Here is a 24,210-nt window from a genome sequence, read left to right on the forward strand (position 1 = left end):
AAGCTCTTTTCTCAAGAAGACATATCAATCAAATGCCAATGCCCAGACTGTACGCGTTCAAATTTATCGTTATTTAAACTTTTTTGCAGCATACTTTTCTTCAACAATTCGATAATGCTCATTTTGTTGTTCATTTGATTGATGACAGCAATGAATGAATGAATGAATGAGTTGCGCTGCAATCATTTTTCAGCATGCATCCAGAATTAATTCGCCATCTGCTAAGAAATCATAAAACTTTGTTTCGTCGTCATCTTCGGTCGCAACAACTGACTTACGCTGAACATGGCCATCCAGAACAGGTACTACAGCTGCGCAAAGTGAAAATACCATCCGCACTGCAGGCTGACCAAGTCCAATACAGCATGCTCGCAGCGAGCATCAATCCGGCGGATATCAATCAAATCCAAGGCGTTTATCCGCTGAATCCGAGTTTGCCGGCCGTGGGCGGCAACGAAGGTGTACTGCGTATCGAAGCGGTCGGCAGCGAGGTGACCAACCTCAGAGTCGGCGACTGGGCCATTCCGGCTCAAGCCGGCTTCGGCACTTGGCGAAACGTGGGCGTGGCAAATGCTAAAGACCTTTTGAAAATTAACAACCAACTATCCGTGGCCGAGGCGGCCACGTTGGCCGTGAATCCGTCGACCGCTTATCGGATGCTTCAGGATTTTGTCCACTTGCAACCTGGCGATGTAGTTTTACAAAATGGCGCCACGAGCGCTGTGGGCCAGAACGTCATCCAACTTTGCAAGCACTTCGGTTATACCAGTGTGAACATTATCCGCGACAAGTCGAACATTGTCGACTTGATCGACTATCTGAAAGAGCTCGGTGCCGATCACATTCTGACCGAAACCCAACTCAAGGTTGTGGTTCGTTTTTTTTATATTGTTGTTTTGATCAAAATTTTCATTCGTTCATTCATCGATTCAGGGTGAAGATGCTCAGATGCTTTTCAACAATATAGCTGCCCCGAAGTTGGGTTTGAACTGCATTTCCGGTAGAAGTACAATATTTATCGCGGCCGCGTTATGCCCCAATGGAAAATTGGTTACTTACGGCGGCATGTCCAAACAGCCGTTACAAGTTCCCACTGGTGCGTTGATTTTCAAACGGATACAACTGCACGGATTTTGGATGTCGGCATGGAATGCACAGCAAAAGAACCAAACTGAACGTTTGCACATGTTGAACACGTTGACCGATTTGCTGCTTCAGCGGAAGCTTCGTGCGCCTCGATTAGAGATGATACCGTTCAAAGATTACAAACTCGCCATCAAGCAAGCTTGCGATGCTACTACTACTGCGAGAAAACAACTGCTAGTTTTCGAATCTTGAATACACAACTTAAAAAAACTATTTATTTCTTAGTCAACTGAACATATTACTCAATGAAACTGCACAAACTGAATGAATGAGAATATATGACCTGTATATTTTTTTCATTACAAATGTACGATAATGAGAGAAATAAATCTTTCGATGAATAACTTGTTCATTCTTTCGAAAAAGAAGACCTAGAGAAAAAAAGAAAAGTTATGATGATGACGATGATTAAAAAAAAAGTGAACTATTTAATTAACGACTGTCATACCCTATATCTTTGCAACCACCTCCGCTTAAGTAAATATAAGGAGTCTGCAGTCGTCGCTGCTTGTGAATCTGCTTTTCCAAAGTGCCCAACGGTGTATCCGTAGAGCTCATTTCATTCATCAGCTAAAATTTGAAACAAAGTACTGCTCACCTACAGCCCCACTGCTGCTGATTAAAGAGCATGTATAAATATATAAAATACGCTGCTTACCTCCGTTTCCATAATCTTCTTCATGCGTTTTTCAACTTTCTTCTTGCCAGGCGCTTTGCCGTGGAATTTCCAAGATAAATATCTGAAAGCATCCTTCGCATCCATCAATCGACCATGCTCGTCTGCGTATTCCAATTTTACGTTCGGAACGTAATTTTTCTTTTCTTTGAAATCGACTATCGGTCCACCATGACCACTTCCACCCATCCGTTCCAACTTTTTCGCATATTTATCATCAATATCACTAAAAATTAAAATTGACCGTGAAACATATAATTCACCACAAACCGCTTGCTCACTTGAATTGTTTGTCTAAAATGGTGTAACGTTTCGCTTTCAAATGTTGCAACTGCGCATCCTGGTCAAAGCCTTTCTTATCCTTGTCCAAATAGCCTTTGCGGAAAGCGAGTTGCAATGCCGCCGCAACACTGCGTCTAGCTTCAGGCTCTTCTTCCAAAATTGGTTTCACATCCAGCTGTTCTCTTTTCTTTTTTTTCACCGAAATCAAATGCAAATAAAATAACCGAACAATGAATACAGACAGACCCATCCATACATACCACATCATCGCCGTCCGAAGAACCTGATTCGGATTGCTCTTCTTGGGTCAAATCTTTCATTACCCAGTTGCTTTCTTCTCCGACATTTTCAGTTTTGACAATTTTATTTTTCACCAAATCCAAGCTAACCAATTCCCGGGAATCACGATTGCCTGAACGTCCATAAGTTGGAATTTCGCCTAAACCACGACAATATTCGGATACTGAGTCAAAAATTATTCCAGAAGTGCCAGGCTGCATCTGTTGTGAATCTGCATCACTTTCCGTCATAGTATTATTTTTCAGTGCACTGACAACCTGCAAATAGAGGAAATTATGCAGAACAATTTCGTTGAATTTCGCACGCTAATTGTTGAATTGCACAGCTTCCACTGGAGAGACCTTTTCAGCACCGAATTTGAAGCTTTGTTGCATGTTTTCGGCTAATTTTGCTTTTCTTGCACGATTCAAAATTGCGTTGAACTCTTCCTCAGCTTCATCTTCAATTACAACATTCTCCAATGACAATTCGGTGCCTGAAACGATTTTATTTTTTACAATAAATATCAATCAAGTAGAGTGTGATAAAATAATTTACCAGTTCCAATCGGCTTCTTCAACAAGTCGTTCTTCAGTGATGCAAGACGATTCATCTCTTGCTTATCTGTTGGTGCTTCCAGTTTAATTTCTTCACCTTTCAAACTGTTCTCATTATCCAATTCATAATTTTCCTTCGTTCTACCTTTGCCACGTCCTCTTAAATACCGACAATGATAAGTTAGCCAACAGATAATGATAATAAAATAAACTACAATCATTAAATGGCAAGCTGAAAATGATCAATTGTCACCGATTTTAGCTTACCTGCTTCCATAGTCTTCATCAATTTGTCGTTCGGATTTCAAAAATAAATCTTCGAAAGTTTCAGTATTGGTTTTGCGTTGCTTTTTGACACGTTTGCGTGGCTTTTTGAATTTCGCCATCTCTTCGGTCGTGTAATATTCGCGAGCAATTTCTAGCGGAGCCGAATTCAACGACTGCACACCCTCACGTAACTGTTTGCTCAACTCTCGCAAAGCGGCTTCTTTGGAAACATCCACAGCACCATCTTGACCTGTGTTGTAAATTCCAAATACAAAATTGCTGTTCATTTTGCATTTATCAAATCAACATTCCAAAATCCAAACTGCTTACCCAATTTAAATGATTCCTTTTTAATACCAACAATCTCGTCGTCATACTTTTTCAACAGCACCTTCTCTTTCAACTAGACAAAAATTACAAATCCATCATCAATGCTCACAACAACAACAAACTTCCCTTTACCATTCCAAATTCATCCACTTCTTCTTCAAATGGATCATAATCTGGCTTTTTCTTTCTATTTTCAACGTTCCTCTTCCACTGTTGCTGTTCAACCAACGTTGGATTGATCAACACATCTTCACTATCGTCCAAAACATCTATTCAATCAAACAATTGAAACTTAACAATCTAATTAAAATCACAGAAAAAGAAAACAAAAGTAACAACACTTTTTCATACCTTTGTCTTGCAAAACTAAAACTGTTTCTCTTCCTTCTAAAAATTCATCTTTCGCATGAAGAACCGTAAATCCGCTCAAATCTTTAGAGGAATATTGCTGAAAAAATAAACAGCGAAACAAAACATCGTACTCGTACAGAAAAGAAACGATTCGATCACAAAATTACAGTATGCCTTGGCAGCGCGTGCTTCTTATGGTCAAGTTCTTGAATCAACTCATTGTCCATTTCTTCCAGCTGTTTTGCCTGGTGAAAAGAGAAGCGAAACTTACCAAAAAATATTTAACAAAATAAAAAAATTAAATTTTCCACTTACCTTCATCTCAGCTAACTGACGTTCCTGTTCCAATGTTCGGCTTTTCTGAACCCAAGCCAAAGCAGACTCTTCTTCATCTTCTCCACTATCGGATTCCGCAAGCAATTTCACATTCCTACATTGCAACGTCATTCAAATTATGCCACATTTCAAGTAACAATAAGAACAAACTGTCTTACAATAATCTGTCGTGAAGCAAACGACGCTCTTTTTGCACCTGGAGCTTCTCCTTGAACGAATCTTGTGCCTTCTTTTCCGTCACGTTCAATGCCGGGCGATGGACAAATTCTTTTCCATCAACCGAGACAACTTCTTAAAATAAAAAGAAAATATTCATCATCTGAAACTAAAATGGAAAAAAAAAATAATGCAACACACTTTCCACTACGGTGGTTCCGTCGTCGGCGATCACTGTTCGTTCTTCTTCTTTCGTTTCTTCCATCTTCAACGGTGCTAGACCCAACTTTTCTCTCAGCTTGCTATATAAAATTACACATTTCCGAATTGTGATATTGCAAAATTTCTCTCTAATTATCTCATCAACACAATAAATACTTGGTTTCTTCAACGCTCATAGAAATTTCCGCTGACGCATCTTCTTCCATTCTGACAAGCTCATCTGAGACAAAATCTGATTCTTTATTTTTTGCTTCAATTGTTCTTTTGTTGAGCTTCTCAGAATCATCGAATGTCGATTCAATCTTGTCATCGTCATTGGGCTGCACAGGTTTTTTCACATTTTTACCCTTTGTACCACTTTTCTTCAACCGTTTCTTGCCCCCTTCCGCTTCTCGATCCGAGCTAGATTTGGATCGTTTTCGTTTAGCTTTATTTTCGTGTTTGGTTTTCGATTTCATTGATCACTGACAAATCTGATAATGGAAAAAAATAAAATTAATTTTCATATAATGAGAAAAATAAAAAAAACAATAATACAACTGTAATAATTTGAACATGAACTACTTTGATTACTCAAATTAAATTTACATCGAACTACATATGTTGCTCAATGAAAACAACAGAGTTCATAAAATCGTGCATCAGTATTATTAGACATGCATTTGACTCAATTTGAACGTTTCTGCCTATTATAAAATACATTCAATCGATAAAATAATATTCGTCTTAATCAGTATATCTAAACTGCACACTCAGAATGGTTCTCAGTTTGAACATACTTCCAAGTCAAACAATTCTAAGCAAAGTACAATACACACAATACAAAACCAATAATAAGAAAATAATCAGTCAAAATAAGCAAGTATTTTTTGAAGTTTGAACTTTTAAACAACAACAAAAATTCTCTTACCTTGACTTGAAAAGACGACGAAACCAAATTGAGATTGTAAATCACAATTTTGGGTTTCACCATATCATACTGTAAGTAGATAAATGCAAGTTCAATATTACAGTAGTACAAATGTTATGCAGTTGATCGTTGAAGTGTTTGAAGAACCAAGATGGCGAGTTTGTTACTTTTCAATGAAATAAATATTAAACAAATCAAATAGCTGTTGATTGTTTAAGCTTATCAATTGCGGTCCACTTTTACACTTCCTTAATTCGTAACAGTTTACTGACAAACATGAAGCAACACTACTCACAAATATTAAATTCTAATACAAAATAAATAATAAACTGTTCGAATATTTGACCAAAGATAAAAATTTCCTTCTTCAATACTGCGAACTATTCAGACAGTGACGTAAAAATCGAAAGACATGCGCAAGCACATACTTCGTAATGCGAAATAAACGTGTGCATTATTATTAAGTAGAAAAATCTGCAGGCGAAAGATGATGATTCTTTATTATTATTATTATTATTGTCTATTCAATAAAATATTCATTTTTCATCCAACCTAATGACTTCAAAGTTTTGCTGATTTGTTGAATAAGTTGCAACAGATTCCGACGTTCGCCAACCGATGACGACCTATTCAACTCTTCTGCAACATCAACCATCTCACGCATCAAGCATGAACGTACTTTTTCCAAACCGTAGGATACTGGTTGATACTTATATTGCAAACTGATACTTTTGACCGGCTGCAACTTCTCTTCCGCTGGTTTTGCTTCAGCTTCCACTTGTGCAGGTTCACTTTTCGCTGCTTCATTTTCTTCAGTATCCATTACCGGGCAACAGACGCATAATATTTTCTTGTTTCGATCTTGAAGTAAAACTCCCTTAAGTTAGAAGAAGAAATGTATAATTATCATTTGACAAAAGTTGAAAGATAAAAAAACAGTTATCGATCACAACGGTCGAATTATTATTACCCCGCAGGTTTTGCAATAATCATCAAGCATACAATAACCTCGAAGCATATGATCGGCTATTGCCTTCACTGCGGCGTCTCTATCCATCGGCGTAGAGTGCGACATTGTTCCAATTGTTTTTTCAAAAGCGTAGCACAGAAACTCGAATCCAATACTTCTTTGTTTGCAACAGCGGTCACGCGGTCCTGTAAAACATTACTATTAAATTACGGTAGCTGTCATTACTGTAATGTATTGAATAAATTTCAATAAATACCATTGGATTTTGATGAATTTATCATTTATTGTTTCAAACATCTATAAAATAAAATTTTCTTTTGCTTTACAATATCGTCATAGGGCGAAAGTTCAGCCAATCTGAAAACATTATTTATGAATAATAAAAAAAGGCTTCTTATTTGATTATTTTTATTACTATTGATAACACAATTGAATTATAAAGAGGAAGCGAATTTTTACACTGAACAACAAACTCTTCTTGACTTTTTCTCTCAATATTCGCAGACTACCATCCTACTGTATCTGTCACTATCAGATGTTATAGGAAGGAAAAGAGAACATCTGGCATGAAACGATTGTCTAATCAACAATTGTAGGCGTTTAGTTTACCGATTTTGAATAGAATTTGAGAGAAAAAAATAAAAAAGAAAAGAAAAGTCAAGAAACATCCACCACAGCACAGCCATTTGTTTGTATGTTAATGCACCGAATAAATTGGAAATATTTGCAATACAAGAAATTAGGAAAATTCAAACAAACGAATAAAATACCGAACAGAAATTAAGAAAATAAAAAAAACAGAAGAACAATGTTCTTTTTTTCAAATGCAATTCAAAAAAGAAAAAAGAGAGACATTTTTATTTCCGTCAGTGAAGATTATGATATATATATATATATATATATATATATATATACCAATGTTGAACCTCGATGCACACAATGATAACGGTGGAAAAAAAGCAGCCAGTCAGTGAAATTTGAATTGTCTAATTGTTGTGATCTGTTTTTCTGTTGTTCTCGTTCAATCAAATCCATAAACAAAGAACAACAATTTCACATGATGAAGCATTTGAATGAGCAAAATAATCAAACACAGCAATCTCAGAAAGAGGAAGCGGAGAAACAAGCGAACAAAAAAAAAGTAAAATAAGAAGAGGAAGAGGAAGAAGAGCACAATTTAAGCAGAAGATGAAGCATTCATTGTTGAATCAGTTAATGTTGGAAGAAAAATCGGATCAGCAAAAAAAAAACAGACACGTAAAAAAAAGAGCACGCGAGTAGGCAGGCTAAGGCAGAATTGAAAGTACACTTTTCGAACAACTGATAAGAAAAATTTTTTGCAAGCATACAGATGCACTGATTTAAATCCAGTTGTTTAGTGTGAAAGAGGAACAATAATGCGCATGTCAAAACAGCTTGACATGCAGCAAGCCCTGCCATGCCAGAAAACGAAAACAAACACCAGAGTATAAAAATGAAAAATAACAAACCGTTTCTTTTACAAACGAAGAAACTCCATGAACAAAAAAAAATGAACTTTGCATATAAATAAATATATGTGTGAGAAAATGAAAAATGTTGAACCGTTGCCGGGTTGATGGATTAGCTGAGCAATTTGGCGAAACATCTGTGACAATAGGGCTTGTTTTCGTGTTCTTTGAACGTGCCTTTGGTGAGCTGTTTCAAGCAGAAGGAACAGATGAAATGTTCGGGATGGAATTTCTGCCCCATGGCGGTGACGCACCGTCCGCTGATCGGCTTGTGACAACCGGAACAAAGCGAACCCCGTTTTTCGTGGTAGTGGGTTTCACAGTAGGGTTCGCCGAGATGCTCGAAAAATGAACCACCGACGAACGGCTGTTTGCAGTCGTGACAGGCAAAACAGTGGGGATGCCAGTGGGCGTTCAAAGCGGTGATGTAGTTGTTCATCAGCGGTTGTTGGCAAGCTTGGCAACGCAAAGCGAAATATGCGAAATAATCTTGGCGGCAAAACGGCCGACCGTTGTTCACGTGAAAACCTTCTTCGCCGAACTGCTTACCGCACTGGGCGCAGAAGAAGTGCTCCGGATGCCAGGTACGGTCCATGGCCGTGATGCACTTGTCCTTGATTGGACCGTTGCAATAGGCGCAACGAGGCGAAAACAGTCGGTGGTAGTCGTTTTCGCAATAAGCGTTGCAGGCGCGCTCGTAGAAATTCTGCCTGCCCAGCTCTTGGCCGCAGTGGGCGCAGACAAAGTGCTCCGGATGCCACATTTTGCCCAAAGCGATCACCACCTGACCGACGATCGGCTTGCGACAAAACGCGCAGTCCCCTTTGGGGATATTACCGATGCCGTGCTTGAGGAACTGCTCCGAATCGTCGGACTGCTTGTTGTCGGCTTGATTATCATTAGCACGACGATCACCGTCACCGTCACCGTCAATGTCGCCGTCACCGTCACCATCATCGTCACCATCAGCATCGAATCCGTCCCGTTGAAGTTGGTGCGAAGAGGAGGAGACTGTGAAATCAGACAACGACGCCATCAAATTTTCCAAATCTCGAGCCGCGGCCGAGACACTGTTCTGCTGCTGCTGCTTGTCGGCGTCGGCAACGACCACATCCAATTCGCCCAACAAACTGTCCACCCTGGGCCGACCGTTCTGGCCCCGCAGCCTGCGCTGCTGACTGTACTCGTCGAGCAATTGTTCCACATCCTGCAAACCGACATCGTCCGAACTAGCCGACTGACCAGTGTCGCAGTTGATCATATTGGACTGGAGCGACGCCATATTGGTGTTCATCTGCTTCTGCTTTTTCTGCTTCAACGCCGAAGTCGTTCTTTGCAAATCTGTCAACAGCTCCTCGAGCTCTTCCATCTCGTCTGACACGTCGAAAGTTATTTGTCAACGTTCGGTTGGAGAACAATAAATGACAAGATGCAACGGCGCAAGCAAAACCCGTTGCAAGGCAAGTGAAAATTTTTTCCACCAACGTCGTCGCTACAAAGACAAGAAAACGGCGCTCGATGGCAGCAAGTTCCGCCACCGTGTCGAACGCATCAAAACAGACGACATTCTTCACATGCCGGACAAAACGCAAACACGCTCATACCGGCCCAGCATCTCTCTCACAACATGTCGCCATAACGCACGACATACAGTAAATATAAACTATAATGATTGTCAAGTACAACCTATATTGGAATATCGTAATTCATTAATAAAACTAAATGTGCTTTTTCTTTAAAATATTATCGACAATTCCATACGGTGTTAATAATATTGAAAATTACATTTCATTTATAAATCATGAGGACGAAAAATTACAAAATAGTCACAAAACAGCTCGAGTTTTGCAACTCTCATTGCTTGCTCGATTAACCGTTGTGTTGAAATGTGATGCGTGAAATTTGAATATCATACTACACTGAAGACAGTAAAGAACCGTTTTTACTGATGACTGATTACTGTACAAATGATTGAAAATAAGGTTTTACATATGGATATTGATGAATAGCCTAGGAAAAATTGTTTGACTTGACAATACCTTTATCTACATTGTAGTACATTACTTCTTTACGGTGATGATCTGTGTCGTTATTGTTTTTTTTTCAGTTTAAATCAACGCTGTTGTCGCACATCGTTCTAAAAGCACAAAATAAGACCCGTGTACCACAAAATGGATGTCCATTTTGAAAAATGTTCAATGAATCTTCAGAAACTCATCAAATCAATAGAAGAAATGCCAAACTGAGCACAGGTATTTGATCGATTGACATTCCTACTGAAGAAAATTTCACCTGAAAATGTGAATAGGGAACAAAAATTTGGAATAAATTGAAAAAAACAAACAAACAAAATACACATCTACGTGAGTGTTATTCTGATAAAAAATAACAACGTTTGTGCCCCAAAATAACGTTTCTTCCTGTTGATCAAATCTGTGCTCATCGCTCACCTTCGACGAAATAATTAGTTGCGTGCAATTAGTGAAAGCAACAAAGAAAAAAGCAAAGAAAGGAAAGACAATTCCGGAACAATCAATATGCAGTTGGAAGCTTGAAAAGCGAGCTGGACAGACATCAATGAATTCAAAGTCGTCGAACGGATAAGAAAGAAATCAATGGCTGAAGCAGTGGAACTGTGGCCAACGTCAACTGAAACAGGTCAACACTGTTGTTCTACGCTTGTATGGAGATGAACAATGGGCAGCGAACGATATTGAATGAACACAAGAGCTGCATGGACTTCGATCGTCACACCACCAGACATCTGGTCCGGCGGCCTGGTCACATCATCATATCTGGACGTGCTTTAGCCAAAGCTGAGCTTTAATATAATCGGAAACCGATCGCAATCAACACCACAACAACCGCAACCGCCGACGACGATTGTTTACTCCATTTGTGTTCAATAATATATAAATAATATGAACACTTTGAATATAAAAATAAAGAAATTATCGAAAACTGAATACACACACGCAACTGTAAAGTGAAACCAAACAGAAAAGTGAGTTTGAAACTGAAAAATTACAATTTCATATTAAAATATTAAAAAATCAGTTCAAATTTAAAAAAGAAATTAAACTCACCTCGTCAAGCATATCACATTTATTATTAGTGATAAGTGCAAGAATAGCGGACGACGAATTCAACTAAAGATAAAAAAAAGGATTCCATTCCAATAACAAGCGATTTCAAAATACAAACAAAGAACAGCACAATTTGATAAAATAATAAATATATGATGATGAAAAAAATTTCACGAGTATATGAATTATTACTCTTTTTTTTCGTATTCGTAAAACAGCGAGCGCACAGCGCTTGGATAAAAATTAATATTCAAGCTAAACGCGGCGATACTGGAGCATTTTCATCATTGTCAGAGTTTGTTGCTTCGATTTGGGTAGAGAATAAAATCCGAACAGAACAGATTAGAATAGAATAGAATAGAATAGAATAGAATAGCAAAATAAAATTACAGTAATCTTCCAGAGAAGTCTTTTTTTACATCCACCAAATGCCTGCCTGATGAAATGAAGCCAAAATGTTGGGCCAACTAGCTAGTTGTTAAGGCAAAAAGTGCGTGCCACAACAGGAACGCCCTTTGCGACAAATTGCCAGCCCAATGCATACACCGAACAAAAAAGACAACACATTGCCCAGAATGTAGACTGACAATACCTCAAGTGAGAACCAGTCGTGACGAACAAAGCGCGAATGACGCAAACTGAACCACGGCTTGCTCTGGTCGCTTGTTTCCACTTCAGACGAGCCGAATGGACTGTTTGGCGGTGTGCGCACGATTGTACCACTTCTCCTGTACTGCAACGGCGGCACCACCTCGGGACGGCTGCTCCAGTCGGACAGCCAAGCGCTTTTCCCACCCTGGATATTGCTGAATTGACGACAAAGTTGGAACTTCACCCGTTCCAAATCACCGTCGAACTGCAACACTGGACTCGTCTGACCACCAGGTGGAGTGTACTTGTGAGGCGAGCCGTGGGCGCCGCTAGGGTCTGTCAAGAAGGTGATGCTGCTGCCGCACTCGCTGTCGTGCGAAAGTTCAACCCAACTGTCCGCGTCGGCGACGTCCATTTCGTTCACCACGATCGTTCCTCTTGGTGAGCTCATCTTTGTTCAATAAATGATAAAAAAACTTAATATTAATACCAACTGAACAAGTTAATAAACAGCAAATATGACAGCTTTTTTCAACTTTATGTCAAGCAACAAACAAGTGCAGCAGTAAGTGCAGAACGAACACAGCTACCGCCGACAATATCCCCAAGAGGAGTGGTGCTTTTGGGGAGTGGGTGGGGGCGGGCGCGCCAAAGCTAATCGCACAGAAAGACAAACTACGCGCACAACAAACACAAACACACACGCACAAACTCCAATTGAGCTACACTGACAGTTCCACAACGAACATCCAACAGCACACAACAGACGAACAATCACGTGACTACCGTATATTGACAAGTAGGTAAACTTAAGTCGACTGTGGTTGTTTATAGAGGTTCATTTTGGAAATGAGGAATTAAATGCAGCTTTAAGCTGCGCAACAGCTGCCACTGTTTCCAGTACACTTCAATAGGCACGTGCTGCGACAACAACAACAACAACTCAGTGTTTGGTGAAAAAAATATAAATAAATAAAAATCTTGTCCAAACACAAATAAGCTGTCAATTTTAAAATGGGAATCGAATAAAACAGATCGACTGATTTCAAAGCGAAATATTCGTGTCATTGTTCTTTTTTTCCTCTTAAGCACAAACGTCTAGACGTATTAACTATTGCAATATGCGGTCTGTTTGAAACTGAAACTCTTTGTCCGGATTCTTCGAAACAGTATAAAAACCACCGGCTAGTTTTAAAATGGACTTGCCATCATTCGCATAAAGAACCATAATCTTTTGCACAACTGACACTATATTTTGTTATAAATATCTAAATTCTCTTCCACCACATGCTGACATTGACTGAACGAACACCGTCATCAGAGTTTTTGGAATTTTGGAAACAGAACAACCGATTGCTTTGGGCAAATGATACATAAAATCATGCTCGTTCAAGTTTGAACAAGTTTTTTCAACGTGCTCGTCCGGCCCAGTTAAATTTAATTTAAACAGCACCATAAAGAACCCTCTCCGCAGCTGACCTTGCAAATAACACGTCTAGCAATAAAATGCAAACTTTCTTCTTGAAATTTCACTTCTGACCAATCATCGTTGACCATACCATCAACTGGCAAGAGGAGGAGGAGGATGATGATGACAACGATTTCATTTTCTCCACTTATTTTAAGCGTAAGTGGATTCTGCTATTTCAATTCACTGAATCATTAAATTCAACCGCAGCTTGAAACTTCACTTCACACTAACAGCTGCAATAAAATGTCCTTAACTTTTCCTGTTGCTTAAAAAACTACTCAGACAAGGAAAAGTTTTTCTTCTCCCTTCAAATTTTGGTGTTTCATTTTTACCATAATACATATTCATAAAACGAAAGATTCATTTTTCTACAACTCAAAATTTCCTCAACATCCACTTCCGCTAAAACAACAAAAACAACACCTCAAACAAACACTGTGACGTACGCTGCAACAATTATCTCCTTCATCACAGATAATTTTGAAAAAGAAAGAACTGGTGAGAAGCAGTTTTCTTAACCAAAAAAGTACATAATAAACGAAAATGATCAACTTATAATTATAATAATCACCTTCATCAATGGAAATTCTTAGCTGCAGCAACAACAATAAAAAAATATAGATTCCGCTCATTACCAACTGAATGCATCCCCTCTAGCTGGACCATCATCATCTTCAGCATGACTTTGGATAAAGTGAAAGAGAGAAATTTCAAAGCATCCAAAATCCTGCTACTAAAAGCTGAACCATTACTGCCATTTACTGTTAATAAAAAATACTCACTTTTTTCAAGATATATTTTAATGAAAACTGACAAACTGAAAAAAGCATCAGTTTGTTCATCAACGTCGACGCCGTCGTCGTTGACGAACTTTTTGAAATTTCTTGTACGCTTTTCGTTTACGGTCGTGCTTTTTCTTCTCATCTTCTTCATCGTCATTTTCCAAGATTTCACCGAACTGAAAATAATCCCAAAATCACCAACGGCATCACTTGCATATACAACGTTGCAGGTGATTTCAAATTGTACCTCTTCCGCAGCAGTTGTTGCATCATCATCATCCAGTACGCCGCCGTCAGTACTATCATCATTGTCACCTGTAAGGGCTGCAGTATTAAGCTTTGATCGACCCGCTTCAAAATCGGATTCATCTCCAGAAGAATCTGATGGATTATCAGAATCATCAGAATCTTCAGAGCGTTTCGACCGCCGTCGTCGTCGTCGTCGTCGTTTGTTTCCAATTTCACTGGAACATCATTATACCGTAGAACAAATTTTGAAACAGTAATTCTATCTAAATCAAACAACTTGCCTAGAAAAGTCGACCAAAAATTCTTCATTTTTCGAGCCCGGTTTCATTTTATCTGAAAATTAAAAATTATTTCTAAAAATATTTGTTTTTTGAAATCTAATTTTCTAATTTTTTACCCAACAAAATTTCAAACTCCTCGCTATTCACGCTCTCAATGTCGGATTCTTCGGACAACTGTTCTTCAGCTCTTTTCACATTTGCATTAGTCATAAAGCTTAAAATAACATAATAATAACAATGAAAAATATTATCCCTGGATATTAATTAATTTCAAATCTTACCTGTGCAAATATTTCTCATCTGGTGGAACATGGCTCTTGTGATGCAATGCATATGCAGATGATGTAACAGGTAATGATCTCAAACTCCAAGGATCATAAATTTTTCGCTTATAACCACGTTTCTCAGTGTTCTTTTCTAAAACCAAACGAACCAAATCAGCCTATTCGAATGAACAATAAAACAAATAACGAAATAACAAAGAAAAAACCTTCGACATTTTCAGAAATAGATTTCTTTGGATTTTTGAATACAAATCTGTCGAGAAAATGCATCAAGCTAAAATCATCCAACGGATTGCCGGAATAATTTATATGATTACCCTGAAGAAAAAAACATAAAAACCAAACAGAACCCGACGTCCGCTTGATTAAGAATTATTAAAAAAATAAACATAAAAACATCATTCAATATACTTTCAATAGGTTTTCCGCAAATACAGCTACAGTTGGATGATAGTGATTCCTGAGCAACAGCAACTCAACTAACGATTCTCTGTCCGCATTTGCATGCAAAGGTTCACGACCAGCAATGTTATATTCACGAGAACCATAAACATTACCTATATAATCCAAAAATAATAGAAATATTTAAAAATTTAATTGGAAAATATGAATAAGTTACCATATATGTTATTCGCGTTTTGCTTATTATCATTAGTGTTGTTGGATTCGGTCGGCGTTTGCTTTTTTTTTCCATTTCCAATTTCTTTTTCTTCTTCATCATCTACTTTTTCTTGTTCTTCATGATCATCTTCAACCCACTGATCAGTCTTAAACGTATTGAAAAGTTATAAATCAATACAGCTTCTACATACACATATGCAAATATTACTATTGCAATAAAACGCTTCAATCGTCCATGCAATGCTTGCGATATTACTAGCAACGCTGCACAGATAAATGGAGCCGGTGCCATAAGACAAACTTGCAACAGTCTCTTGACAAATGCCCGTATTCGTTGATCACTAAAATCTTGACTCATCGACTTGAACAAAAGATGAAAAAACATAGCGTGACATCGTGAAGACGACAGCAATTCTGGAACAAGCATTGTACGATACAATGATCGATAAAAGCGATCTGAAATTTCAGCTCTAAAAGTATATCATCAAATTAACTGTTACACATCATAACTGATGGACAAGTGATATATAAAAAGACATACTTAACATCCAACACTTGAAAAAGCAAAGCCAAAGCTTGAAGATTTATGTACAGCGATGACGTTGCTGCAATTTTATACAAAGTGTCTACTTCTTCTGAAATTCGATCAAACTTTCCTACAACACAACAATTAAAATTATTAAAAAATATAAATTCAAATTTTGCACAAAGTTTTCTATGACCATTTTCAAACTATCTATCTATAACTGTACAAAGCGTAGGATGTGCATTTTGAAAAAAGCTAAATTTTTACAACAAATTCTGATTAAAATATTTCTTAAAAAAATAATCATACCTTTCGAGTAGGAAAATGCCACGTTTGTACCGAGCAAAAGATGCCGGAGAAGACGCTGATTTTCCACGTCGCTTTGAATAACAATTTTAAACAGATCAAAGTAAACGTTCAAAATTTTGCAAGCCAAATCTTCGTCATTATTTCTGTTCAAAGGAACTTTCAACAGTGCACATATAGCGTAAAATTGTGCACAAGGAGTGATATTTTTTCTAGAATAGAAAAATAAAATTGTTGTTGCTTTCAAATAAATATGGATTATTAATGAGTAAAAAAATGTTTTCACCTGTAAATGAGTTTCTCCAACTCGTCCACGACAACAACTTTCATATTTGGATGTGCAACAAACAAGCGACCGATCAACTTGACAACTTGAGTAGCCACTTTGACGCTCTGATCGCCCAATTTGTTCACCAAAGATGAAAGTATAAACTGTTCTTGTTCAGCTTTGGCAATCAATAAATCGACAAGCAATATGCAACCCTTCAACCGAACTGCCTCTACTGTATCGTGGCACAATTGCTGAAAAGAAAATAGACTTTTTCTTTAGAAAAAAAATATTCATACAATTAATATTCATTTTTTAATTTATAATAATAAAATATTCCAAAAAATGCAAACATACCTCAACTGCGTGCAAAAATTGTTGATATTTCATTTTCAGTTCAGATTCAAATTGCCAAAGCAACAGCTTACGGTCAACGGCAGCTTTGCTTTGTCCTTTTGTATTTTCAATTTCAACGTAAGGCCTCTGCAAAAGTAGATTATAAAATTAATCAATTAATTAGAAAATGAATCGTAATGAAGAATGTTACTTTCATAATTTTTTTTAATACTCACCGATTTGAACGGGATCAATTTACGATCTGGTAAAAGTTCCTCAATAAACAAATCTTTGGCTACGTCTTAAGAAAAAAAAACAATATTAAAAATTATTAATTAATTTTTAACAAACTCTTACATACCTGCAGCTATTAAAGCTTCGTGACGGTTCTTTTTGGTCACTTTATTCAACAGCGTGTCGAGATGTTTCAAATTGTGCAACGGCGACTGTTGGACAAGCATACCCAAAGCGGCTACTCTGTCCGACAACGTACCGCCAGAGGCGACCGAATTCATCCATCTCAACTGATTTGAATTATTTTTTTTGTTCATCGTTTCTGCAATAGAATTTGAACAATTTAATACAAAAACAAACAGTTGCAATTTGAACATGAAAATTGAAGAATTTAGTAATTGAAAAAAAGTAAATAATGTTCACATTTGATAAATTTACATTTCACGTGCTCGTTGATAAATTGTTGCACAACTTTTTCAGTCGATCAATTAAGCGTTCGAAAAAAAAAGCTAAATAAATAAATTTACAACAACCTTTGCATTTGAAAATTTTCCCAACTCGTCGTGGTATTTTTAATCGAATAAACCCACTTTACATCTTTTTTTTTCAAAAAAAGTGGAAAAAATGTCCGAGCAAAATAATAAAATATCCAGCTAGTTCATAGGTGTCGTTCAGAAAATACAATTAATTTTCTTCATTTTTCATTCAATCTGTGCTCAGAAAGTAAATCAAGTTGAAAAAAGAAACAACATTAAATAAATAAATAAATAAAACAAATAAAATAACCATTAAATCAAATGTGCAATGGAAATAAACTTTTTTTGTTGAACTTTTGAACTTGAAAACCCTTTACAATTATCGTCCTACGGTAAAAAATGATCATTGAGAAAAGGTAAAAGCAATTGAGAAAAAAAATAAAACCAAGCCACAATCAGGTCTCGTATTTGGAATTTAATTTTCAATCGATTAAATTTCGTAATTATTTTTCCACTTTTTTTTCCTATCGTTCCTCGATGAAGCAATCGTGTACAAAATCGAATGGCACGTTAACAATATCATTCAGTGTCAAGCAAATTCAAGCGCTAGGGAACGTTGTTTATTCGAATGGATGATGCTTTTGCACTGGTCGCTTGTCGATTTCATAATCTAGTCAACAACAACAGTTGCAGTGGTAGCAGCAATTTGTTAGCCGACTGACGACAGTTTGCAAATTCTGCTCGACAATTACAACAATATTATATTGCACAAATTGACTGACTGTTTGTTGCATTGAAAAGTGGAAATTTTTAGAAAATTTCAATCTTATTCTTGTGTTTAGAAAAGCGAATTTACGTCGACCACTTGCCCCGCCCCCTGAACACACAGACAGTAGCAAACGACAAACAATCAGTTGATTTAAATAGTTCGGACAAAAGAAATTCGGTCAGCAAGCAGAAAGAGAGATGGAACAAAAACCGTCGGGTGGAGAAATGAAAATGGAAAAATATTGTCAACTTGAAATTCAATAATGACGACAATATTAACTTGTTGTCAATTTGTATAAAACAGAACAACGAACACAACAACTGCTTGTTGTAATTGTCATAATTAGCCCCACAAACGAACAAATTTACCTGCTTCAATTCGATGCAGTTGAATTGGAAAGTAACTGAGAATGCAGAAATATTTTACACCTTTTGAAAAACCAGTCAAAAACGACAATTTTCCATCCACGTGCATCAATCATGAATAAAAATTATTCTGTCAACTATTTTTGAAAAGCGCCAGAAAAGTAATTATTCAATTTGAATCGCCAAGAAGAAAAAGCAAAAAAGAACAAACTAACTAATGTGAAAAGAGAAAATGATGATGATGGTGATGGTGAAGTGGAAAAATAAAATTCAAATCAAAGTACCTTTTTCATAATTGACAGCTTGATTTTGAAACAACTGCTTCGCGTAGGCTTCCATCTTCATCAACGAGTGTTCACTCAACGGTTGCGAACCGACCACATCAGTAAACTATTTATTTGAACAGGCCACAATAAATACACACAATCATATTCATAATTTTTTTTTCTTACCTTCGCATCAAACCATCTTTGCACCGAAGATTCAGAAGCAGGATGCTCATTCAAATCTTCTGTTTTAATTTTCGTTGGAAGCAGCTTATCAGCACGTTGCTGTTGTTGCTGCTGCTTGTTCTTGCTTCCAGATGAATTATTGTTCCAAGCAGAATCACCAGCTAAAGAGAAGATGAATTCAAAAATCAAATCACTGCAGTATAGCTTGCAAAACAAAAAATCAACTTGCCATTCTTGTTAAAAATACGCTTCGTTTCCCGTCTTACTGGGGTAGAAATGCGAGACGAATTTTTATTTTTGCCATCTTTATTGAGGCCAATTTTATTCATAAATCCCAAAATCTGAAAAATTCAAAAATTTTTTACAAAAAATTTGAGAAAACAAAAAAAAAAGTAAAGAAAGCAAAACCTCTTCTTTCAAAGCATGTTCATCCTGCTTCAATTCGCTTTTCATGACAAACTGAAACAAACTACTGAGAAAAGGTGAAGCAAAAACACAAAAGAAAAGGCAAAATTTTATGCAGATAAACTGGATATCGATATTTTTCGATAAAAATATGAATTACAGCACAAAAAATCGAGTTTTAATTTATTTAATAAAAAAATACAATTGCAACGATCGATGATGAATTATGATACATAAATATTATAAGCAGTAAATAAATGCATATTCTTCCAATGAAAAATAGCAACTACTACTACTACTATGCAACTGTGCTTCATTCTGTCCATCGATATGCACAACCTGGAGCTGTACACACGTAATATAATCGCATATTGTCCTGCAATAGAAGGAAAAAATCATTTTTATTAATATTCATTAAATAAAACTGCAAAAACAAAAACAAAAGCAACAATATTGTCAATTTTCACTGAAAATTAAAAAATATTTGAAATCGTTGTTTGCGTAAATTTTATACATTTATATAAAAAATCCTTTTTGAATCAACATTGAAATATGAAAAATGTGTATCTATATCCCTCTTTTTTTGTCTTTCCGGAGAAGAAAATATTAATTGAAATGGAATTACATTTTACTATTGAAACAATGTTCGACAGTTAGCAAGAGTGAAAAAAGTAGAAATAAAATATGAAAATAAATTTAAAAAAATTTTTTTCTGTTCCTCGCTAATTGCTAACTGTTAGTTGACAATAAAAATAAGCATGAGGAAGTGACGTTGCGCAGATGAAGAAACAAATTGCAGCTGTGCATATTTGAACAACAGAACTGAAAATACAGGAATAGAATTGCTTGTGTCCCCGCCCATTGAATAACAACAAGAAAGAAGTATATTTTTCATTTTTCATTCCACCGAGATACTGAAAACAGATTTCACAAAAGAGTGCGTGAAAATACCACAGCTAGAAAATGCTTTCAGCGATGCAACCTGTTTTCTAAAACAAATACTGCTTGAATATAATGTTGAACAAAGTTTCTTTGCAAAAAAGAGGAAGTTGATTTTTCAAAATTTTCTAATATTTCATTTTGCTAAATAATTGCTCCAGAAAGCAAAGCAAAGCAAAACATAAAGTTACATCCTCCTTATTATTTATTCATAATTACATCATCGCTGCTTTTGCGCAACCAGCAAGCAAGCTATACACCACACCACTATTTACTGATGCAGGAAAAATTGATCAACAGCGCACTTTTGCTGCTTCCCCCCCCCCTTCTCGCAACTGCTGAACATGTCAACATGTTGTTAGTGAAAATTCAAAATCAACAACATACAACCAAAATTGATTTCTACAACAGAACATTATTATATACATTGCAGTAGAGCATATCTGAACAGAACATTTTAAAATAAATACTACATGCTTTAAATATGCAGACACACACACACACACAAACATACAAACAGAATCAGTTTTAACTTTCACTAAGCTTTTCCTTCGTCAATTAAATAATCAATCTCAGCTTTCCTTCCGTCCTTCCTTCACTGATGCACAAAATTTTGTGCTTGATTAATTTTGCTTCATTATTTCGAATTCGGTTTTTTTCGAATCGACTTTGTTTAAAACAACTAAAAAACACAACCCAACTTTTATAAAAGAAAAAAACCAGCAACAAACTTTTAAATATCATAAAAATAATTTGCAAAGTTCGCTTATTAAAAATTCCAAACAAGAGACACAGTCGAAAAAGAAAATATGGCTAGACATGTAGCAATTGAAAAATAAATAAATATTCGAAGAAAATTACACGAAAATACAAAGTCTCATGACATTGGTCTTTTGAGAAGCAAAGTCGATATTAACACCGCCGAAATTACAACCACGTAAGCTGCATATTTCCAATAATTAATAGTACCAGTCGTCGCATCTTGGGCAGTTATTACATCACCGTATTTGACGAGCAGGTCCAAAATGACTCCGTTTGTCCAGCCGAAGCCAGTCTGAACTTCGTACTCGCCTCCGCTGCCGAACGGCATCTCACCGGCAGTTGACGAAACGTTGTACTTTTCGAACATGGAGTTGGTTTTCAGAAAAGCATCATAACTGGACCGCAACCACTGTATGGCCAACTCTTTGGCCATTTCTATTATTTCGGGATCGCCACTGGTGCGCAGACCTTCCAAAAGCATGTGGACCATGGGCGGCCAAGCGTTGGCACTGTCCCACTGTTGGTCGGATTGGATGAACGAAGTCGGCACACCCCGGGTAGAATTCAACGCGCCGACCGTTTTCAAATAATTGTAAACTCGACTGGGCACGTCTTCGTCGTCGTAACACTTCGCATACAATGGAAGCACGTTCGATATGTAATAAACGTCGACGTGCTTTTTCGTTTCCAAATCGTAATCATACCATATGCCGTCTTGTTCATTCCAATGAATATGCTTCATTGCCGCTTTCGCTTGCTCGAATCGAGCTTGATAAAGAAGAACTTTGGTCACGTTGCCGGCCATTTCGTACAAATTGGCCAACAGTTTCGTGTTCATGCACATGAACGCATTCAAATCAACCGGAATTATAGACCAAGTGCGGATGGAACGCAACGTGAACGCCTCGGGTCCAGTATGCGAGAACCACCGTGAACTGAAATCCCAGCCCGTCTCGGCACCGGATACAATTTGAGCCCAGACAAATTCGCGAGCATGGTCATCGGTCAAATTTTGCACCAATTCCAGATCTTCTCGATAAGACTCCGGTCTGGGCATTTTCATTTCCGCCTTGTATTGGAACAATTTCATATAATTATTACTGTCGTCACCGAAAGTCATACCACGATGAAGCAACCAAAAACTGTACTCTTGTTCCAGTAGGGGCAACATTTCTTGCAAAAAATCAATATCACCAGTGGCCAAGTAGTAATCGTAAACCATGGGAATGAGCAACGGTGGTTGGGATCGAAATAAATAATACACCCGACCGCCGTTCGGCACGAAACCGTGATTCTCAACCATGTAGCCCAGATTGCGTATCATGCCTTTCAATGTTGTAAACATTTCCGAAGCGATCAGACCTTTGGCGATCCAGAACGTGTCCCAATAGTAGAACTCGCGGAAACGACCGCCGGGAATGATGAACGGATTGGGAACATAAAGCAGTGAGTACAGCTCTTGATGTTCGAACACTTTGCTCTTCACTCGTCGGCAGAGTTCTTTCCAGATTCGATTCAACGCCACTGCCCAGCGTCGAAATTCATAATCGTTGATCACATTAAACGATTTGGGACTTGGTTTCCAATCTTCAGGAAAGCAAGTTTCCAATTCCGTACCAGGAGGATCGAAGTGTTCGTCAACAAAAGCACGCAGCACTGCTTTATCTTTCACCCTATCACCGAGGCTGATGAAATTTTGCAAAGTTGTTATTGGATCCTTTTTCAATGCCATGTCGACAAAATACTTCGAATCAGGAAATAAATGCGCCGTCTGAACAGCGTCCAAAATCGGACCTTGGCAGTAGATTTGACTCAACAACGACACCACATAGTACATCATCTTGTCCAAGCTTACTTTATTATTAGGCTTAGTATTTTTTTCAAAGCCGAACGCTCCGCTCACCCAGCGACAGCAGTGAACAGCAGCGACAACTAGTCAGTCAGCAAGAATACATAGTACGTGTGTCAGTTGACAAGCAGACAGTATTTTTTTTCTGGCTGCGCTCTACTTTAAGCGTTCCCGAAAAGCTGGTGCGACATAACGCGTTGGCAATTGTCACACATTCGATCTTGCCGCGCAGTCACGCACCGTGACCAAACAATTGACAAATTAAGTTACGTACGACTTTACAGTAAGTTAACAACAACAACTAATAAGATAATCAAGTACATACTGATGCTATTTTCCACTTCCAACACATGTCAACTTTAAAAATTCAAAAATTCTGGTCCCCTTTCATTTCATCAATAATAAAATTTTCTTCCGGCTGCACCCAACAATCTCATCACAAGTTTTTGCTAACAATAAAATAAAACAGAATTCTCATGCAACAATTCGGCAATAGAATTAAGTTGCATTTTTTTCATTTTAGACAGAACAAACAAATTTTCCTCACATTAATGGGATGAAAACGCGTTTCATTAAAAAATATAAAAGCTAAATTATCAGCAAACATAACATTACCTCTGCTTTCGTGTTCTGTGATTGAAAAAAAACAGCCTCCGAATTATTACATAGCGGACATGAATGATCATCTGTTTTTGGCAATGTTGGGTCATAAATGACATCGACATTCACCTGCGCCAATTCACTTAAAAAGTAAGAAAAATAATTAATATTCGTTTAATTATATAAAAATCTCCACATACTCTATTTCACGTCTCAGCTTATTCGTATATACGCAGACGGATACAATATCATCTGTCACATAAGAACAATTACGACATGCATACAACAGACATCGCCTGGATTTATCTTCTTTTGGATAAAGAATGTTATTACTAAAAGTGGACTAGATTTTACTTTAAACTTTCAAGCAATCAGTCTTACCATTCCGGACAAAATATGATGCCGGGATGTTTCAGAGTATCAACATGCGCCTTCTGTTCCACCTGTATGAAAATGCATTTTAGATAATTTACTTTTCGTACACCGTGCTATACTCAACAATTTTATTTGGCACTTCTTCAGCTTCTTGCATAATGATCGGGCGTTGAAGTAATAAAGCAAATCACTAAAATAAGTTACATCATTC

The 24,210-nt window shown here is 37.2% G+C and overlaps 9 protein-coding genes across 9 annotated transcripts; 3 read left to right on the forward strand and 6 right to left on the reverse strand.

The window, feature by feature from the left end:
• Window positions 1–194: 194 nt before the first annotated feature.
• Window positions 195–1,338, forward strand: Tsp_03549 (oxidoreductase, zinc-binding dehydrogenase family). Its single transcript, XM_003379852.1, has 2 exons — window positions 195–872; window positions 934–1,338. Exons 1-2 carry the CDS (start codon window positions 195–197, stop codon window positions 1,336–1,338), a joined length of 1,083 nt encoding a protein of 360 aa, XP_003379900.1.
• Window positions 1,339–1,371: 33 nt separating this feature from the next.
• On the reverse strand, window positions 1,372–8,735 carry Tsp_03550 (u4/U6.U5 tri-snRNP-associated protein 1). The gene is made up of 18 exons (XM_003379853.1): window positions 8,267–8,735; window positions 6,483–6,667; window positions 6,065–6,389; window positions 4,759–5,029; window positions 4,582–4,682; window positions 4,383–4,515; window positions 4,204–4,318; window positions 3,889–3,985; window positions 3,670–3,806; window positions 3,538–3,610; window positions 3,208–3,457; window positions 2,942–3,099; window positions 2,746–2,879; window positions 2,365–2,661; window positions 2,104–2,279; window positions 1,805–2,048; window positions 1,595–1,716; window positions 1,372–1,429 (listed from the first exon to the last, which is right to left on the reverse strand). Exons 1-18 carry the CDS (start codon window positions 8,733–8,735, stop codon window positions 1,372–1,374), a joined length of 3,345 nt encoding a protein of 1,114 aa, XP_003379901.1.
• Window positions 8,736–9,393: 658 nt separating this feature from the next.
• Tsp_03551 (conserved hypothetical protein) lies at window positions 9,394–10,160 on the forward strand. Its single transcript, XM_003379854.1, has 2 exons — window positions 9,394–9,624; window positions 10,080–10,160. The coding sequence occupies exons 1-2, from the start codon at window positions 9,394–9,396 to the stop codon at window positions 10,158–10,160; spliced, it is 312 nt and encodes a 103-aa protein (XP_003379902.1).
• Window positions 10,161–10,189: 29 nt separating this feature from the next.
• Window positions 10,190–12,100, reverse strand: Tsp_03552 (NIP3-like protein). Its single transcript, XM_003379855.1, has 3 exons — window positions 11,651–12,100; window positions 11,059–11,121; window positions 10,190–10,264 (listed from the first exon to the last, which is right to left on the reverse strand). Exons 1-3 carry the CDS (start codon window positions 12,098–12,100, stop codon window positions 10,190–10,192), a joined length of 588 nt encoding a protein of 195 aa, XP_003379903.1.
• An 88-nt stretch (window positions 12,101–12,188) lies between these two features.
• Tsp_03553 (hypothetical protein) lies at window positions 12,189–12,606 on the forward strand. The gene is given in 3 exon segments (XM_003379856.1): window positions 12,189–12,214; window positions 12,225–12,448; window positions 12,524–12,606. The coding sequence occupies 3 exon segments, from the start codon at window positions 12,189–12,191 to the stop codon at window positions 12,604–12,606; spliced, it is 333 nt and encodes a 110-aa protein (XP_003379904.1).
• A 1,090-nt stretch (window positions 12,607–13,696) lies between these two features.
• Window positions 13,697–17,288, reverse strand: Tsp_03554 (putative CCAAT/enhancer-binding protein zeta). The gene is made up of 15 exons (XM_003379857.1): window positions 17,135–17,288; window positions 17,010–17,074; window positions 16,795–16,920; window positions 16,456–16,691; window positions 16,173–16,381; window positions 15,879–15,993; window positions 15,546–15,807; window positions 15,336–15,483; window positions 15,128–15,273; window positions 14,923–15,034; window positions 14,714–14,849; window positions 14,566–14,646; window positions 14,105–14,366; window positions 13,967–14,078; window positions 13,697–13,881 (listed from the first exon to the last, which is right to left on the reverse strand). Exons 1-15 carry the CDS (start codon window positions 17,286–17,288, stop codon window positions 13,697–13,699), a joined length of 2,349 nt encoding a protein of 782 aa, XP_003379905.1.
• Window positions 17,289–18,887: 1,599 nt separating this feature from the next.
• On the reverse strand, window positions 18,888–19,709 carry Tsp_03555 (hypothetical protein). Its single transcript, XM_003379858.1, has 5 exons — window positions 19,677–19,709; window positions 19,478–19,528; window positions 19,317–19,410; window positions 19,070–19,230; window positions 18,888–19,007 (listed from the first exon to the last, which is right to left on the reverse strand). Exons 1-5 carry the CDS (start codon window positions 19,707–19,709, stop codon window positions 18,888–18,890), a joined length of 459 nt encoding a protein of 152 aa, XP_003379906.1.
• A 1,581-nt stretch (window positions 19,710–21,290) lies between these two features.
• Window positions 21,291–23,015, reverse strand: Tsp_03556 (alpha,alpha-trehalase). Its single transcript, XM_003379859.1, has one exon. The coding sequence runs from the start codon at window positions 23,013–23,015 to the stop codon at window positions 21,291–21,293; it is 1,725 nt and encodes a 574-aa protein (XP_003379907.1).
• A 404-nt stretch (window positions 23,016–23,419) lies between these two features.
• Tsp_03557 (DNA-directed RNA polymerase II subunit RPB9) lies at window positions 23,420–24,156 on the reverse strand. The gene is made up of 4 exons (XM_003379860.1): window positions 24,098–24,156; window positions 23,825–23,956; window positions 23,640–23,766; window positions 23,420–23,473 (listed from the first exon to the last, which is right to left on the reverse strand). The coding sequence occupies exons 1-4, from the start codon at window positions 24,154–24,156 to the stop codon at window positions 23,420–23,422; spliced, it is 372 nt and encodes a 123-aa protein (XP_003379908.1).
• Window positions 24,157–24,210: the final 54 nt, after the last annotated feature.

Source organism: Trichinella spiralis (assembly GCF_000181795.1).
Source record: "Trichinella spiralis strain ISS 195 chromosome Unknown Scfld2, whole genome shotgun sequence".
Lineage (NCBI taxonomy): Eukaryota > Metazoa > Nematoda > Enoplea > Trichinellida > Trichinellidae > Trichinella > Trichinella spiralis.